This window comes from Apiospora hydei (assembly GCF_038363865.1).
Source record: "Apiospora hydei strain CBS 114990 chromosome Unknown utg000008l_segment0_segment0, whole genome shotgun sequence".
Classification (NCBI taxonomy): Eukaryota; Fungi; Ascomycota; class Sordariomycetes; order Amphisphaeriales; family Apiosporaceae; genus Apiospora; species Apiospora hydei.
Window position 1 is genome coordinate 3,373,587 of NW_027117367.1, and position 16,397 is coordinate 3,389,983.

General features: G+C 55.6%; 7 protein-coding genes across 7 annotated transcripts; 5 read left to right on the top strand and 2 right to left on the bottom strand.

Moving 5' to 3' along the window:
• Nucleotides 1-1,126: 1,126 nt before the first annotated feature.
• On the top strand, nucleotides 1,127-3,361 carry PG997_011636 (uncharacterized protein; the record flags this gene model as incomplete). Its single annotated transcript, XM_066815951.1, has 3 exons — nucleotides 1,127-1,136; nucleotides 1,448-2,199; nucleotides 2,372-3,361. The coding sequence occupies 3 exons, from the start codon at nucleotides 1,127-1,129 to the stop codon at nucleotides 3,359-3,361; spliced, it is 1,752 nt and encodes a 583-aa protein (XP_066665241.1).
• A 440-nt stretch (nucleotides 3,362-3,801) lies between these two features.
• PG997_011637 (Metallo-dependent phosphatase-like protein) lies at nucleotides 3,802-4,830 on the top strand (the record flags this gene model as incomplete). The annotated part of the gene is made up of 1 exon (XM_066815952.1): nucleotides 3,802-4,830. The coding sequence occupies one exon, from the start codon at nucleotides 3,802-3,804 to the stop codon at nucleotides 4,828-4,830; it is 1,029 nt and encodes a 342-aa protein (XP_066665242.1).
• Nucleotides 4,831-5,487: 657 nt separating this feature from the next.
• On the top strand, nucleotides 5,488-6,012 carry PG997_011638 (uncharacterized protein; the record flags this gene model as incomplete). The annotated part of the gene is made up of 2 exons (XM_066815953.1): nucleotides 5,488-5,604; nucleotides 5,803-6,012. 2 exons carry the CDS (start codon nucleotides 5,488-5,490, stop codon nucleotides 6,010-6,012), a joined length of 327 nt encoding a protein of 108 aa, XP_066665243.1.
• A 32-nt stretch (nucleotides 6,013-6,044) lies between these two features.
• On the top strand, nucleotides 6,045-6,488 carry PG997_011639 (uncharacterized protein; the record flags this gene model as incomplete). The annotated part of the gene is made up of 1 exon (XM_066815954.1): nucleotides 6,045-6,488. One exon carries the CDS (start codon nucleotides 6,045-6,047, stop codon nucleotides 6,486-6,488), a length of 444 nt encoding a protein of 147 aa, XP_066665244.1.
• Nucleotides 6,489-6,676: 188 nt separating this feature from the next.
• On the bottom strand, nucleotides 6,677-8,111 carry PG997_011640 (uncharacterized protein; the record flags this gene model as incomplete). Its single annotated transcript, XM_066815955.1, has 2 exons — nucleotides 6,677-7,933; nucleotides 8,031-8,111. Coding segments are annotated over 2 exons (1,338 nt in total), but the record flags the coding sequence as incomplete, so codon positions are not given.
• A 1,125-nt stretch (nucleotides 8,112-9,236) lies between these two features.
• Nucleotides 9,237-11,732, bottom strand: PG997_011641 (uncharacterized protein; the record flags this gene model as incomplete). The annotated part of the gene is made up of 5 exons (XM_066815956.1): nucleotides 9,237-9,349; nucleotides 9,405-9,477; nucleotides 9,541-10,360; nucleotides 10,562-11,378; nucleotides 11,450-11,732. The coding sequence occupies 5 exons, from the start codon at nucleotides 11,730-11,732 to the stop codon at nucleotides 9,237-9,239; spliced, it is 2,106 nt and encodes a 701-aa protein (XP_066665246.1).
• Nucleotides 11,733-12,151: 419 nt separating this feature from the next.
• Nucleotides 12,152-16,271, top strand: PG997_011642 (subtilisin-like protein; the record flags this gene model as incomplete). The annotated part of the gene is made up of 6 exons (XM_066815957.1): nucleotides 12,152-12,406; nucleotides 12,490-12,962; nucleotides 13,022-13,292; nucleotides 13,393-14,316; nucleotides 14,393-14,758; nucleotides 15,501-16,271. The coding sequence occupies 6 exons, from the start codon at nucleotides 12,152-12,154 to the stop codon at nucleotides 16,269-16,271; spliced, it is 3,060 nt and encodes a 1,019-aa protein (XP_066665247.1).
• Between the last annotated feature and the right edge of the window lie 126 nt (nucleotides 16,272-16,397).

Below are 16,397 nucleotides of genomic sequence, written 5' to 3' on the forward strand. Positions count from 1 at the left end.
GAAATTTCCTGAAATTGTTCAACTTAACTTTCTTTTGTCGCCGCACTAGACGAGGCTAGGCTAAGGGGCCGGTGCCGCGGTAGATAAGGACGAAAGAATACGCGAGAGCTTTCGAAAGGTCAACGAAGGGGAAAAACAAACTCCGTACGTATTTGCCTATTCGTCTTTCCGGCGTCACGATCAAGTGGCATCACCTTGGCCACGAGCAAGAGAGGGAATAACGCGCGGCTTACATCTGCTACGACGAGTCCACGACATTATTCCCGTATTTCTCTGACAAACACAACGGGCTGGACAATTCTCGGGGGTGCCATGGGAATGTGGAATGTGTCGCCATAAAGTATGCATGCAGGCATGCAGGACCGCCAACCCAAGGGGGCGACAGACACGAGGGGTTAGAACCAGAAAAGCCCAAACCCATGAACAGGCCAATGCGATCTCAGCTTTTCCCCAAGATGCCAAGTTACAGACATCCGAGTGCAGTTCGTGCGGGGTTTTAGCTGCATGCAAAAAAGATGGTCTGATAGCCGTGATACACTGATACCGTGGGTGCTGGCTGCTGATACGCAGAGACTGGTGGCCCAGGGCATGCATGTTCGGAGGGGCCCAGAGTTCAGACTTTCTGACTTTCTGGTGAGGCCAAGCTGTCAGAGCGGACAGTTGCAGCTGACAACACACCAGCGCAGCGAGCGGGCCAGCCAGCGGACAATGAGCGGCATTCTCCTTGCGCACATCCTCGAAGCACCGTCCCATCCCATCCCATGCTGCCAGACCTGAGGGCTTACTCATCAGCAGAAACACAAATAGCAAACCTGCGCCCAACGCTGCTGATATTTTTCCATTTCGATGAAACAAACTGCGCTGGCTTGACTGAAGTCCGATTACTCAACCTGGAACTTCACTTGTTTCTCGCTTTGTTTCTGGTTAAAAGGGCAAACTCGTCGCCAGGAACTGCCTGATAGATCCTACCAAGTCTTTCAAATTCCAGAAAGCCTCACACGTGAAACACAACCACAACATTTTGTCTTGTCAGACTGCCTTGGCATCTGTTTGTTAGACGACCTTTTTGGTGCAAAAAAGGGAGCAATGAGAAAGTCGTCCGATAAAAAGGCTCGCTTCGCTTGCCATGCTTGCAGGTACGTTGCGGCGCGGCGGCTACGTGCTTTAGTCATGAATCGGCCTCGGTGAAACCCGTCCGTACCCGCTCGCTCATCGAATCTTTTTATCAGACGACTGAAGCGAAGATGTACCAAGGAGGTGCCATCCTGCTCCCTTGTAAGGACGTCTTCTTATTCCAAAAAGTTGTGTGGTTCCTGCGAATAGGGAAAATGTGCCAAGTGAAAACGCCAACTTACGCTCTGGTCTTGATAAAAGTGTATCCGTCTTGACAAAGACTGCTCGTACCCTGCACGGGCGTACAAAACGTCGTCCGACGATCACAACTCAGGGGCCACTGCTACTGCCGCTACTATTTTTAGACCGTCGCGAACGGGCGGCGATGGTGATGGAGGCTCGGCAACGGCTCTATCTTCGCAGGCGGGCTTGCGGGAGGAGACCAACGTCATTGTCATCCCCGCGCTGTACTTTCTCGATCCTGAGAATAGCGTGCCGCGCCTGCCATCATCGTCTACCGTCTCCCTCCAACGTGCTTCGTCTAGCTCGCTGCTGCTGGACGAGCTATGGGATAGTGTAGGTGGTGAGGTGCCGGACGTAAGTGAGGATATAGTCGATCGATATTTTGCCACTGTCCACCGCTGGCTGCCCATCCTCAGCAATAAGCAGCTGTACCGGACTCTTACGCAACAGCAGAACCAGAGAACAGACCCCAGGTTTGCGCTATTGCTGGTATGCATGCGCCTGATCACAACAAGACCTCCCGCTACCCCTGACCAACAGCAACCGGCCGCGGCTACGTGCCCGCTGTATCTGTCCGCTAAGGAGAGCCTGGTGAAGGTCGAGACAAGATGCCTCCCATCCCTCGCTCTGCTCCAGGCGACCATCCTGATGGCCGCCTATGAGCTCGCCCACGGTATCTACCCGGCGGCCTATCTCAGCGCCGGCCATGCCGCGCGCATGGGCATCATGATGGGCTTCCACGACCGGGAGCACTGCCCCCAAATGTTCCACAGCCCCGTGACCTGGACCGGGCGTGAGGAGGAGCGGAGGGCCTGGTGGGCAGTGGTTATCCTGGACCGGTACGTAATGTTTACATATTTGTTAATAAAATCACATTCATCTTCTTACTACCAACTTACATAAGATCAAATATGCGAGGGAGGACAAACAATATGAAGAAGTACTTACTGAACACAAACCTGGCTGTATTTTCACAGACTAGCCCATCAAGGCATCCATGGCATGCCCCTAGCAGCCCCTGAACCCCATCCGGGGGAACTGCTCCCCCGCCCCCGACGCCGCGTGGGATCTGGGCGCGATCGGGGTGAACGAGGCCCTGTTCGTCATGTCGTCGAGCCCATCAACGTCAGAAGCGTCGTCGTCGTCGTCGACGACGAGCAATACCGGTGGATCCTTCGCGAACCTGTGCCAATCAGCCCACCTCCTCGGGCTCGTCTTACGACACCGCGAGGACCTGGCCAAGAGACGACCACTCCAACAGCCCATCGTGGCGAATTCATCTGCTACTACTTCTTCTTCTTCTGGAGAAAAGGAATCCGGGGAGTTCAGTTTCCACATCCGCGAAGCCCGTCAGCTGCACCACGCTATCGCTGCCTTTACCCGGCACTTGTGTGGCAGCAGCTGCCGCCAAGGCGTTTCCGGCGATCCCGGGGTCCTTGGCGCTGGGGTAGCTGGAGTAGCAGGCCAGGGAGGTGGGGAAGTAGGACAAGGACCAGCCTCGGCGGCCATGGCGGTGGCGTTCTCGGCTCGCATCATCCTGTACGATCTGTACGCGTGCAACGAGCGCTGGGAGGGGTGCACGCGCTCGGCCGAGGAGACGGAGCTGCAGCAGCTGGCGCTCGGCGGCATCTACGATGCGGCGCGCGAGGTGGCTGGCATTGCGAGGCGGCAGCTGCAGCTTATACTGACGGTGGCGGCGGTGCAACGGCCGGACGAAGAAGAGGCATCGGAGGCAGATGAAGAAGGAGCAGAGGACGATGTTGAGTGCAGCACCAGCCCGCTCATCTGCCACTGCCTGTACCAGGTCGCTGGGGAATGCGAGTGGCTCGTACTCGAGGACGAGAACAGCGAAGCGGCCGCGTGGATTCAGGACGTCGTGGAGTTGCTGGCGATTATGGCGCAGAGGTGGCAGGTTGCCAGTGCCTATCTGGCGGATGTCACGAGTTGGCCTGGCTACAAGCAAGTCCTTAACACAAGGCTTGAAGGTATGAACATTGCGATGTAATACTATTTGAATGTTCATCAACTTCGGGCAAATGTGTAAGTTGGTACTTACACAGGTCCGCATGGAGAGGAAAGGAGTTTGGTACAACCGCCGACATATCGAACTTTGTTGCCAACATGGTTGCGTGACAGTCTCCAGATACCAAAAAGAGGCGCGACCAGGTGAAAACGAACTCTATGTTCCCAAGCAGTTGCGAAATTGCGAATGATACCAAAATTTTTGAGTGGTTTACTGGGCGCGAAAAACTGCTGCCTATTTCTTACCAGTTGTGGCCACGATAGTCCAGATCGAAACTCAGATTCATAACATCAAGACAAGACCGAAGATAACAGTCATCGCTGTGTACTTATTAATTACTATTCACTCCAGAAATCGACCACCAAATCCTTTACCGCCTTACCTACTTACCCACTGACCCTCCCCCGAGCCGAGAGAAAAAAATGTCAGAGTTCGAGTCCCTGCTTCACCGGTCGGACCCTTCGGCCTGGGAGCTCATCATGATGCGCGGCCCCTGCCTCCTCCTCGCCGACGGGCTCTATTCATGCCATCGCCTCCGTCTCCGCTCTCTGAGAGCAGCAGCGGCTACTCTGCGGCGTTTTCACCTGAACGGGGCGGAGGGGGAGGAGCAGAAGCAGGACCCCGTATCCGTCGTCTGCATTTCCGACACCCACAACAACCAGATCCCGATCCCTGACGCCGACATCCTCATCCACGCCGGCGACCTGACCCAATCCGGCTCGCTCGCCGAGCTCCAAGCCGCCGTCGCTTGGCTGCGCGAGCAACCGCACCGGTACAAGATCGTCATCGCGGGCAACCACGATATCCTGCTCGACCCCGACTGCGACTACAACCACCCCACCAAGCTAGCCCCCAACGACCTCGACGGCCGGGCCCTTCGTCGGCGGCTGCGCGACCAGGGGCGGCTCCAGATCGACTGGGGCGATGTCCAGTACATCCGCGATCGTAGTACCTGCATCAGCATGAAGGGACGCCACGGGTGGAGGCGGCTCCAGGTGTACGGGAGCCCGTGGTCGCCGCGCAACGGGAACTGGGCGTTCCAGTACGCGCGCGCGGACGGCAAGGGGGCCTGGAACCGCGAAGTCCCGGACGGTACCGACATCCTCGTGACGCACGGCCCGCCGCGGGGGCACCTCGACCTCAACGGGCGGCTCGGCTGCGAGGGCTTGCTGCGGGAGGTGTGGCGCGTCCGGCCGGCCCTGCATGTGTTCGGGCACGTACACGAGGGGTATGGGCAGGAGTGGGTGCCGTTCGATGCGGTTCAGCGTGCGTATGAGCAGACAATCTCAGAAGGCGGAGGGTTCTGGAACCTTTTCAAGGTAGTATGGGCTTTTGGAGCATCTCTCTTCAGCTCCTCGCCGCAACTGGCGAAATGCCAGATGGTGAATGCCGCCATGGTTGGTGGGCTACGGGACGAGGTTTGGCGGCGCCCAATTAAGGTCGATATCTGAATTCACTGTGCTACTTAATGCTTTTGGCGCCATGCTATTCCCCTGAAAAATCTGTCAGATCCCTTCTAGGATGTCATCCAGCCAGCTTGCTCGCTTCGAGATGATGCTGCACACCTAGGAATCACAAACTTCTGGTTGGAAGCATTTGGGCCATCTTGAAGCCGTAAATTTCCTGACCCGGGCAGCATTGGTATATGCAAGTAGGAACACAATCATGAGCACATCGGGTTGCTGCATCAGAGTATTACAGTGATGGAAGCACTGTGAGGGGTGTATCGTCGCTCAACTCCCATCTTTCGAACACCAGATTAGCCAGAGCAGAGCAGAGTAGATTGGGATAGGACAAAAAAGTTAAACAAACAGTTGGAAACCTGTATCAGGGCATTTGCGTTTGAAAAACTTCTCATGATAACCGTGGCTGTAGCTTGCCGAGAATTTGCGCTTCATCAGGAAGTTGCGAGGGTTGACAGTGCCAATTTTGACTAGAAAACACTGTCGAGCCAAGAGTATTGGAAGTACATAACCCCCGCCGAACTTCAAGCACGAGATCAAGTGATCACAGCAGACAACTCTAGCAAACGCATACGCATGAGCAGCAACTGGCTTCAATCCACCCAGCATACAATTTCCATCAAATAGACCTGAAAGGCCCAAGAAATGTCTATCCAAGTAATCCGAAACGAACACGCCCGGATTCTCGTCCTGAATCCGAACTCCTCCCAGTCCATGACCGATGGCCTGAACCCGGTCATCAAGTCGGTAGGCCTGTCGCCTGTAAGTCATCTTCCGCCCCCTTTTCCTATTTTCACTTCATACCTCGTGCCTGCCTTCAGCCATGGCATATGATGGGTTTTGCCTTTTCTTCTTTTTATTGCCAATTTTCATTTTGTTTGGTTATTTGTAAACCTGGGCAGTCCAGCATAACTTCCTTTCTCCTTCTTCTTCAGAGTCTCATCTAACCATTTTCATTAGACAACCCAAGTCGACACCTACACCGCCCCAGCCGCCTCGCCCGCCAGTATCAACAACGGAGAGGACATTGATGCCAGCTTCAAAACCGTCTGGGACACCTTCTTGAAGGACGGTTCTGAGCCACCCGCGTACGACGGCATCCTCGTGGCCTGCTTCAGCGTCCACCCGTTGGTGAGCTCGATCGAGCGCCACTTCCCAAAGTGGCCGTGACGGGCATCTTCGAGGCCAGCATCCTCAGCGCCATGTCTCTCACTAGCCGCGCCCGCGGCGAGAGGTGGGGCATCGTCACGACGGGCAAGTTCTGGGAGGAGCACCTGAGCAGCGGTGTCGCGCAGTACCTCCGTGGCGCTCACAGCTTGGGGCCCGGCAGCACCTTTGCCGGTGTCGAGTCGACTGGCCTCAATGCCTCCGACTTTCACCACGGAGTAGATCCAGCTGTCATCACCACGAAGATCCAGGAAGCTACGTTGCGGTTGTTGGACAAGGGGGTGTCGTGTATCGTCATGGGCTGCGCTGGCATGGCTGGGTTGGAAGCCACCATTCGAAGCGCTGCCACTGAAAGAAATGGCGAGCGATGGGCATATGAGACTCTACATGTTGTCGATGGAGTCCGAGCAGGTCTCGTACAGGTTGACCAGATGATAAAGAACTTCAGATTACGAAGACAGCCTGGTCGTCAAACTTGATTGAGTCGTATGTAGCTGCTAATAATAATGATGATGACGCCCACTGAGTTGCTAAGTGGCCTATTCTAACCGATGCGTTCTACCCCAGACCTCATCCGCATTCGCCTTCCCCTTCGTCTCGGGAACCCGCCACCACACAAACAGCGCGCAGCACCCCGCGAGCGCCGCGAAGATGAAGTAGACCCACCCCGCGCCCCCAGCGCGCTGTTCAGGGCCTTGTTGATGAGCGGGAAGAACTGCGCCACCAGGAAGGTCGCGACCCAGTTGGCGCCCAGAGCCCAGCTCTGCGCCGCCCCGACGGCGTCCTGCCCCACCATCTCGCTGGCCATCATGAACGGCACGGGACCCAGGCCGACGGCGAACGAGGCCACGAAGCACAGCACCAGGACGGCGCTCAGGATCTTGATCTCGAACATGATGGAGAGCGCGAGGCAGAGCGCGCTCGTGCCCTGGCCGATGATGGACAGCAGCAGACACGTCTTGCGGCCGAGCTTGTCCGGCAGCGGGGAGCAGGCCACGGTGGTGACGAGGTTGATGACGGAGATCAGGATGGTCAGCAGGGCGGAGCTGATGGGCAGCAGGTCGGCGAGCAGGGACACCGAGTACATGATGATGGAGTTGATGCCGCAGAGCTGCTGGGACAGCATGATGCCCACGACGGCGATGATGGCCGGGCGCGTGAGCGGGTCGCGGATCACCTCGAGGAAGCTCTTGTGCGAACCGGATTCGCCGGCAGTCTTTCGGCCGGTGGGAGGAGGGGCAAGTACTCCGTTGTCGCCATCTAGGAGAGCTGCCTCCTCTTCAGGGACGGCCACATCAGGTCCCCAAGAAATAGTCTCCTCGTTGATATCATAGCCCGACCCTCGGATACGCTGCAAGATCTTCTTGGCCTTGGTAACATTCTCGTTCGCGGCCATCCACGCAGGACTTTCGGGGACCACCAAGAGGCCCGAAGCGTGAGCGGCTCCCACAATGACACCAGTGCCAAGAACCCATCGCCAAGCCGAGCCGTAGCTGAAGAAGTAGCCGAGGGTCTGCGTGAGCAGAATTCCGACATTGATGCTGATCTGCGTCATGACGCCAAAGAAGCCGCGCTCCTTGGGCGGCGCGACCTCGCTAATGTACAACGGCACAATGACCGTGGCGGCGCCGGCGCCGACGCCCGCGAGCAGGCGGCCGACGGCGATGACGGGGACGGCGGAGGCGAGGGTCTCGATCGCGGAGCCGAGGACGAAGAAGGCGCTGGTGAGGCGCATGGCGAAGAGGCGGCCCTTGGCCGAGGAGACGGGGCCGGCGCCCAGGGAGCCGACCAGGCCGCCGATGGTGAAGACGCTCTGGACGGCGGCGAAGGCGGCGTTGTCCATGGGGATGCAGTCCGGCAGGGCGCGGGTCGAGATGGACTTCTTTCGGCAGGTGATGACATCTTCGGGTGCGTTGAGCTCGGCCTAGAAAAGTAAATAGAGTGTCAGTTGGTCGAAATTTCTTTCATCGAATGGTAACTGCAATAAGTAATAGCTAGCACGGTAGAGATCTGTGTCGTACCAAGTGAATACCGAACTGCAGGGAGCCCAGCGTGCTAACGGCAATGAGGAAGATCAGGTAGGGGAGACGTCGTGCCTCCATTGCTGCAACCCCGACGACATGGTGTTGTTGTGCGGGTTGGAACAACAGCGGTCACGCCCGAGTTTGATTCAGTAACAAGTATTCCGAGAAGCAGCGCAATCTATCAAAACATGAAGTGAAGGCAGAATATCTTGGGTATTAGGTATGTAAAGAGGGGGAGACTGGAAGAGAGGTTGACATGAGGTTCAAACTATTGGATGCAGCTGCATGGGTCCTGTCGATCCTCCAGCAGAAACGTCGGATGCTGACGTTACTTGTAGTAGGTGCCTGGCTAGAGCGCACCTTAGCCAAGCTGTACCCCGCGGCATCCACTATTGTCCCCTAAACCACCCCTATTTTTACACCAATAAAGTGGGCTTCCAGGCCGAACCCCCTTCTAACGAATTGCCTATTGCTTCTGGCTCAAATTGCTCAGGTCGCTCGCTACTTACGAATGAGGCACATTCGCAGCCCGAGGAAGAAGTCGCAACGAGATAAAAGACTCCAGAGTCAAGAACGCCCTGCACGCTATGTGTATACAAGAAAACCCCACCTTCAAGGCGTCCAAACGTATCTCTCGGATTCTCCCTAGCACGGGTGCAGGCGCAGTCGCACCCGGTCGACTACGTGGAGCGCAAAATATGTCAGTGCCACCAAGCCGAAAAACATCACCGTCAAGGAACACGCGATCCACATGAACCGCTTCCTCCTGAGAGAAACGCCATGAATCATTCCGCCCCCTCTATCTGCTCCGTTGGCAAGTTCGAGATACGCCTGGTAACGTGCTCCTATCCATGATCTCTGCCTCGGTGATTCCCGGGAGCTAGCCGATTTGCGCCAGTGTAAAGAGTATGAATACCGTTGGGCGTCACGGTCATTTGTCGTACCGGGTTGTCGATTTCGGTTCCTTTGTTTGCTCGAGCCTTGGTCGGCTGCGGCCACAGCGAAATCGCTCATCACGGCCAAGTGGCGATGTATTGCACTCCAGGACCGCGACAGTTCTTCTTGATACCGATGGAATTTTGCCATTGTCGTACTCCTCGAAGGGAGAAGACTTCGTCCCTTCGCCATCCTGAAATTCAATATGATAATTATTCATAGATATATGGATAGATGTGTGGAAACTAATTGGCTACTCAATTCAGTCTAAGATGTAAGTTGGCTGCTCGCTGCGACATCCGTGCCAGGTTTCTGTGCTTGGGAAGCTTTGTACTCTTCGGCGGCTCGATCGCACTTTTGCAGCAAACTCTGCCACAGTCCTTTGCAGGGTCAGTCTTGGAATAATCAAAGCTTCGCTAGGTAGGGCGAACATACGATGTCGGCCCTCGCACTGGCCCCGGGCTTTGAGTAGCTTTGGCTCGAGGTCCTTGAAGCTGCGGTAAGTTGTCTATCGAATGTGTGAGCTTAGACCGTGGGGGTTAGCCTGTATACACAGTGAACAAGTACTCACACGCATCTCGTCTAGCATCTCGTCCGTATATTCGCTAAGTCCCACCAAGTTTAGCAGATGTTCGGCATTCTTGTTTGACCCATATAGCTCAATATCTCTCATTATGTCGGCATGCACGGACTCTGCAGACAGATGATATATCTTCTCCAAGTAGTTGTCGGGCACGATACCAGTATGCTTCTCAGAGTCGATAGCTTCCCACCAATCCCTGTATGCAGCCTTGGTAATAGATAGCATATCCCCTTTGCGAAATGACAACTCGCCTTCCTCGGTTGCTTCATAGTCATAGAGTGTTCTCGCTTGAAATACAACATCATCCTGAAGTTCTGTGTCCGGTTCTGTGCCCGGCTCCATGTCCGTTCCCGTGTCCAGTCCCCCTCCAGCGGGAAATGCTTCTTCTTCGCTGATTTGTAGGGTAGTGACAGCAGTATCAGACATATCCCCCAGTGAAGGGAGGCCTTCGGAGTCTCTATCAGAAAAACTTGAGACGTTGTATTGCTGCGAGGCGTTGTCAGAGTTATCGTCAAAATAGCCATTCTGCAAAAAGTATTCTCCGCAGTGAACATCATCCGGCCAGGGAAGTGATTGAAGAGAAAACGAATGGACGTGTTCGGCGATGTGATCAAACAGCACGTCCGAATCGGACGTCCCCGTGGCATCGCACAGAGGGCACCTGCTGATGCCAAACGGAGCGGGCCGCAAAGCAGCGCTGATAGCGGCAGCGATATGCTCCTCCGAGACTGCGTCCGAATGAGAGGCTCTTATGTGTTCAGTAAGGCCATCGACGGTAGTGAAGAGGCGGGGGACGGTTCCAGGCGTACTGCAGTGTAAGCACTGCCACGACTTTCTATGATCATTCTGTATGTGCCTGGTCCAGTCTGAACGCAGCATATACAGGGTCTCGGGAGACGGACAGTCGTCAAGGATGCATGTATATGGCCTGATGTCATCCATAAGGTGTTTCCTTGGCATCATATCGTTAGCATTCAGACATGGAGTTGGGTAAAGAACAACATCTTACTTCCACTGAGTACGCTCCTGGTATAGCAACGGGAGAGTTTGGCAACAACAAGGGCACTTAAATTGGTGTAAACCCATCTTGACTCTTGGAGGTTTCGGGTAGGCCACCTTGGCCGCCGTCGATGTGATTTGTGTCATGGTGGCGCGGGACGGCGGGGCCTTGGCAGGCAATACGGGTGGCAGGGTGCCCAAGGACGACGCGTTAGTCTCGGTGAAGGCAGGTGCCATATTACCAACATCGGGTATCTCCATCTTTGGGATCGAAACAGGTACTGTGTTTGAAATATTGGTGCCCGGTGGTTCCAAGACAAGCGAGGTCTTCTCAGGAAGCTCAGGGGCTGCCATGGCGAGCTTCCGCGCATGGCGCATGGCATACACGAACCGATTCCTCCGGCGCAAATTTGCCTCGACAAGACGGTTCTGCGATGGTGTAATCTCGCTCTTGGAGATGATAAGATTGCCCCCGTTTAGCCCTGGAGGCCGGGCTTTGATGATATTCTCAAGATACGTTCGTAGATCGCTGTAGTCGTCAGGGTTGTAGAGTTTATCAGCCTTGCGAAATCTTGACGCAGTCCCAGCGCTTCTGATGGCGACAGAAAGCCTTGCCAACTGGTTAATCAGTTGCTCAACATCACGCATCGCTGCGGCGAGAGCCGTTGAGCCATCAGCGTCGTCATTTAAGCGAGCCGTAGGTTCTGAGTCCGACGATATATCCGAAAAGGGGCTAAAAGACCGGTATAATGTCGTTGGAGAAGAAAAGGCACCGGTCTGATCCCCGGACGATGCTGGTGCCGGCGATCCGCTCGTAGACGATTCCGCTTTTGCAGATAATAGCCATCATTGTCAGCCTTTCTGTCAGTTGCCAGTCGGCATGGGATGTTTCTCATACCTAAGTTTTGGCACTGTTGAATGCAGCCGTGAAGCAAGCCAAGAACATGTACGATGATACCCCGTGTATCGGGATCGCGGCTCAGTCTTTCATCCAAGGAAGCGCGGTTTCCCGTAAAAGCACCAACTCCGTTAGCCCAGAGATTGAAATCAGCCAGTCTGTTTTCAGCCCATTCCAGATTCATTAAGTTGGCAAACACGAGACATGGCAGAAAAGCCTCTCGACACTTCGTAGCAGCCTCATAGATAGAAATGGATTCGGCTCCGAATGTTGACAAGCTCATTGTGGCCCTGGTTCGGGGGCGCTGTCTCTGTCCCGAGGATGGCCTGCCTTAAACAGTAACATGTATACATAACCAGGCCGGAAACTGAGAAAGAAGTAAGCCGGCCCTCTCACCTACAGGAGGGAGCTGGTGGTGAGCTGAAGGGCTGAGAATGAATAATTGGGCGGTGTTAAAAAGCAAGGCAGGCATGCCTGTCAGAGGTTGCATGGCCGGCAAGGTAAGCCAGAGCGCAACCTGTCTCGTAAGAAGATGGTCAGACTAGGCTAAATCGAGGAATTGTAACAATTTACCCTCCGACTTGCCATCGCATGCGTCTTCTCCTCAGCCTTGTTGGCAATAAAGTACTTTCCCAATACATTCCTGATGGTTTCCCATCGGCATATGTCTCGAGCAAGACAGCGAACCCAGTCCATCGCAATATGGCTCCACACCCCGACAATGGAATCATTATTCCCGACGACAAGGAGCCCCTCGATTTCGCCCATGCCGCCCTTGGCAGAATGTCCATGCTGGCTGCCGACATTGGGTTCAGGGAGAAGTCGGCCACGGCCGGCTGTCTTGCTGCCGAACTATGGATCGCAAAGAAGGCAATCGAGTCGGTAGAAGCAGCACACTCTGAAAAGCTCGAGAGGAGGTCGTTCAAGCTGATGCGCCAGCTAGAGCGCATCTGCTGTGTAAAAACATGACCCCGCCGACCCCTTTCTGTAGCATGAACCTGTGAACTAGCCTACTGACAAGCATGTCCCAACCAACATAGTGGCCGAATCCGCCAGCATATGGGCGCCAGTCAATACTCCGCAATCTGGTGCAACCCGTCACGCGCCGCGACGCCCAGCAAGCGGAAAGCCGCGCCTGTGTCGGTCTCGTCAAGTTCCTGCATGGCCCCGATTTCATCAAGCAAGAATGGTTCAAACAGCTTGAGCGCTTCTCGAACGTCTCGCAGAACCGGCCCGCCATGAACGACGGGCGTGCCAGACAAGCGACCGACGCCGCACCCGACGAGCACCCGCGGGAAGTGAATGCGATGCTTTACAATGTCTTGCGCGATCATGCTACTTGCACGTGCCTCGACACCCAGCGGTCCGGTCGGAAGTACGGCAGGCATGCTGCTAGGTTGAAACTTAAAGCCGGCATAGTCCGCCTGAGCGACAGCTTTGGATTTGACATGCTGATACAGTCTTGGCCAGCTGCCAGAGGCCACTGGCAGGATCTACAGCTGCGTGTCAAAACGTAGGCGATACCGAGATTATTGCGCAAACTGGGATTGGTGGCTGATATTGCCTGAGCAGGAAGAGTAAAAAGAACGTCCGATACCATGGTGATGCCCATGGCGATCCCACCAAAGTATGCGACGGAGAACTCTCAAGACCTCTTGAGTTGGGATCGCTCTGTGATCTGGTAAATATCCGACTGGAGTCGCGTTTGAATCTACAGGTCCAGAACTCCCAGCTCTACCAGCTCTATGAGGGGATTCCGATCCAGCAGCGCATCGGTTCTGACCCCAGCGTGCCACTGAGGCGTGTCCTGGAGACCTATCGCTTGTCCAACAAAATGAAGTTGGTCCTGTGTTACATAGTTGCACGCTCCTTCTGGCAGTTTTACGACTCCCCCCTGGATGAACAGTGGTTGGTCTAACGAATCAATCCATTTCCTCTTCGAGTCGGCGTCCAAGAGCTCGCGAGGGGAATCCCTATATGCCTCGAACCCATATTTTGTTGTCGCCTTCGACACAGCAGACACTGGCTTTCAAGAGTACTGCGAATCTTACTCTGTGATATTCAGATATCCACGCATCATTGCCCTCTGCGTGGTACTGTTGGAAGTCATGCGTGGGCGTGCATTCGACCTGGCCGAGTTTGACACCGCCGAGGCGAGCATCAACGCAAAATGGGATCTGGCGTCACGAACCGTCCAAGACTCGAGCCAATGGATCAACTTTGAGTATACCGACTTTAGATCTTCCCTGCAAAAATGCTTGGCGAGTAAGACATTTGATCAGGCGTCAAAAAGGACCGGGTCGGGCTGGAATGATCTCAAGCACGATCTGGAGGAAAGAAGAAAGATCCTATATGACGTGCTCGTAGAACCTCTCCATCGTCTCGTGGGCTTCCTGGGATTCGAAAACGCCCTAAATCAGATTGAACCCATGATCCCAAGCGAGCCTCGCTGTGCACGTCCTCAGCTGCCCAACGTTCCACGCAATCCAGCCCATAACACCGTGGCGGAGGACAAGGTAGTTTGGGCAGCGATCGATTGGATCGAGAGAATCGGACAGCTGAGCGGTCTTATTTGCGACCCTGTCAAGCTGAGTCTTCATAAGACACCTGTACGGCCTGTCCGAGTTGCCGTCCTGGATTCTGGTTACGACGAGGACTCGACATTCTTCCAGACCCCCTTGCGCAGCCGCCAGGTGAAGGGCTGGAAAGATTTTGCCGGCGAGTCGGCTGATCCGGTGGACGAAAACGGCCACGGGACGCATACTGTCGCGCTGGTGATGAAGCTGGCGCCCACTGCCGACATCTACGTCGCGAGGATTGCACGGGATAGAGAATACATCAACGAAGCGTCTCAGGCCATTTGCCAGGTAAGTACATACATACATGGACTCATATCTAGGGGCTTCGCGGAGTCTCGGCCTACTAACCAAACCACGTTGCAAGGCAATAAAATGGGCTACGGAAGTATGCGACGTGGATATAATATCCATGTCTTTCGGTTTCGAGTCCGAGATACCAGAGATCAGCATCGCCATTCGCGAGGCCGAGCTGGCCAAGCGCGATAACCTCCTGTTCTTCGCGGCTGCTTCCAATTCGGGCGGCAACAGGCGGGAGATGTTCCCGGCGAGCCACGACGCCGTCATCTCCGTCCGGCAGACCAACGCCAACGGGTCCTTTGCGGACACTAACCCGCCCGCGGACCCCCACGGCCCGGCGGTCTTCGGCACGCTCGGCTCGAACGTGCCGTCGGCCTGGCTGAGTAATGTAGACGGCGAGGTCGCCAAGTCCGGCTCTTCGGTGGCCACGGCCGTGGCGGCTGGGATAGCGGCGATGATGCTAAGCTGTGCCACTTTGGGTCTCGCCCAAGATCAACGGCCATTGCCCGCAGAAGTCAAACGGCTCTGGACGCGTAGAGGCATGGTTTCCATGTTTGCCAAGATGTCGGTGGATATGGGGAACAGGTGTCTGTACCTGAACCCTCTGAGTTTCCTCACTGAAGGGGCAAGATCGGACGATGGCTTTTGGGCTGGTATGGTTGATGCTTGTAGACGGTAGATGTACTTGCCAACTATAGGGATACCCATACCTGCTCCAATAATGCGACTCAAGTGCCCTATTGTGTTCACTAATAATAGGTCAAAGCTCAGGTGTAACTATGTCCATTCTGTGAAACCACTCGGAGCCTATCAGATATGGCCCTGTGGGAAATTTAGGCATTCGGCCATTTTGAAGCAGGTCCGATAGGCTGATTGAACTCACTGGCCCGCCAATGAAAGTCCATGTAACCATGCATGTCAGCGGCCAAAGAGGTATGCCCACCGCGGCTTGCATCACGTGCTCGTCGGCTACCCTGGTTGACGCAGCTGAGAACGCCTTAGAACGGGGGCAGAGGACCTTGTTTCCATACAGTGGAACGTCATCCTCACCACCCTGAGAACATAGTAAAATGGCCCAAATAAAAACGTACCTCCCTAGCGCCCAACTTCACTTACAAGCCCTCGGGCCCCATCCAGCTGGGAAACATTATCGCCGACCCCTCCGCCCCGCAAAGGTGCTATCATCCTTAGCCCATGCGTCGGCAAACCCGGCGGTGGAGACCGTGATAGAACACGACCACGAGCTCTCGCAGGGCCGAGGCCGCTCCGTCCGCGCGGGCCTGTGGGCGCACTTCCTGCAAACCGTGGGCGTCGGGGCCGACGCGAGGCGCGACGCGGACGTGTCCGCGGAGTACCAGATCGACCGGCTCGAGACGCGGTACCTGCGTGACGACGACGGCGGGGATCCGCTCGCGGCCGAAAAGGGGCTGCGCGCGAGGCTGGACGAGCCCCGCGTCCGCGCCGTGATGAAGGCGCGCGTGCTCGGGCGGCGCGTGCCGGTCTACATGATCAGCGGTCTCAAGATCGCGCGGGGCCTGCGCGTCCGGAGGGAGACGAGGCGCACGGTGGGCGGTGGCGTATCGGGCGACGTGCCGGTGGCGCCGGATGGGGTGCTTGCGGGCGTGGGTGGGGAGTTCGGTGCGGAGCGGCGGGATGAGCAGACTAGCTCGTTTCGGGGCGGGGAGGAGGATGTGATCTTTGCTTACGAGTTGAGTGTGATTCGGCTCCGGGGGCGGAAGGACAGGGAGACGGTGGAGGTTGACATCTTGGAGCATGCGGCGGCGTTATTACACGAAGAAGACAAGCCAAAAGAAAACGAAGAGAATACGGAGATTACCGTGGGGGCAGCTGATGTTGAGGGTATCATGGAGAGCGGCGTGGAGGTAAAAGCGACGAAGGTTCAGGATAAGAAAGGAGATGTGGTGGTTTGTGCGGCAGTCCCATAAAGGTCACTCAAGGGGCACACGCACCCGAATGGGATGCTATCTCGGCAAACCTCCTCGCCCAATAACATAACCTCATGTCATTCTCTTATGTACATAGTCGTTGGCTAACAGAAATGTCTAAACCAT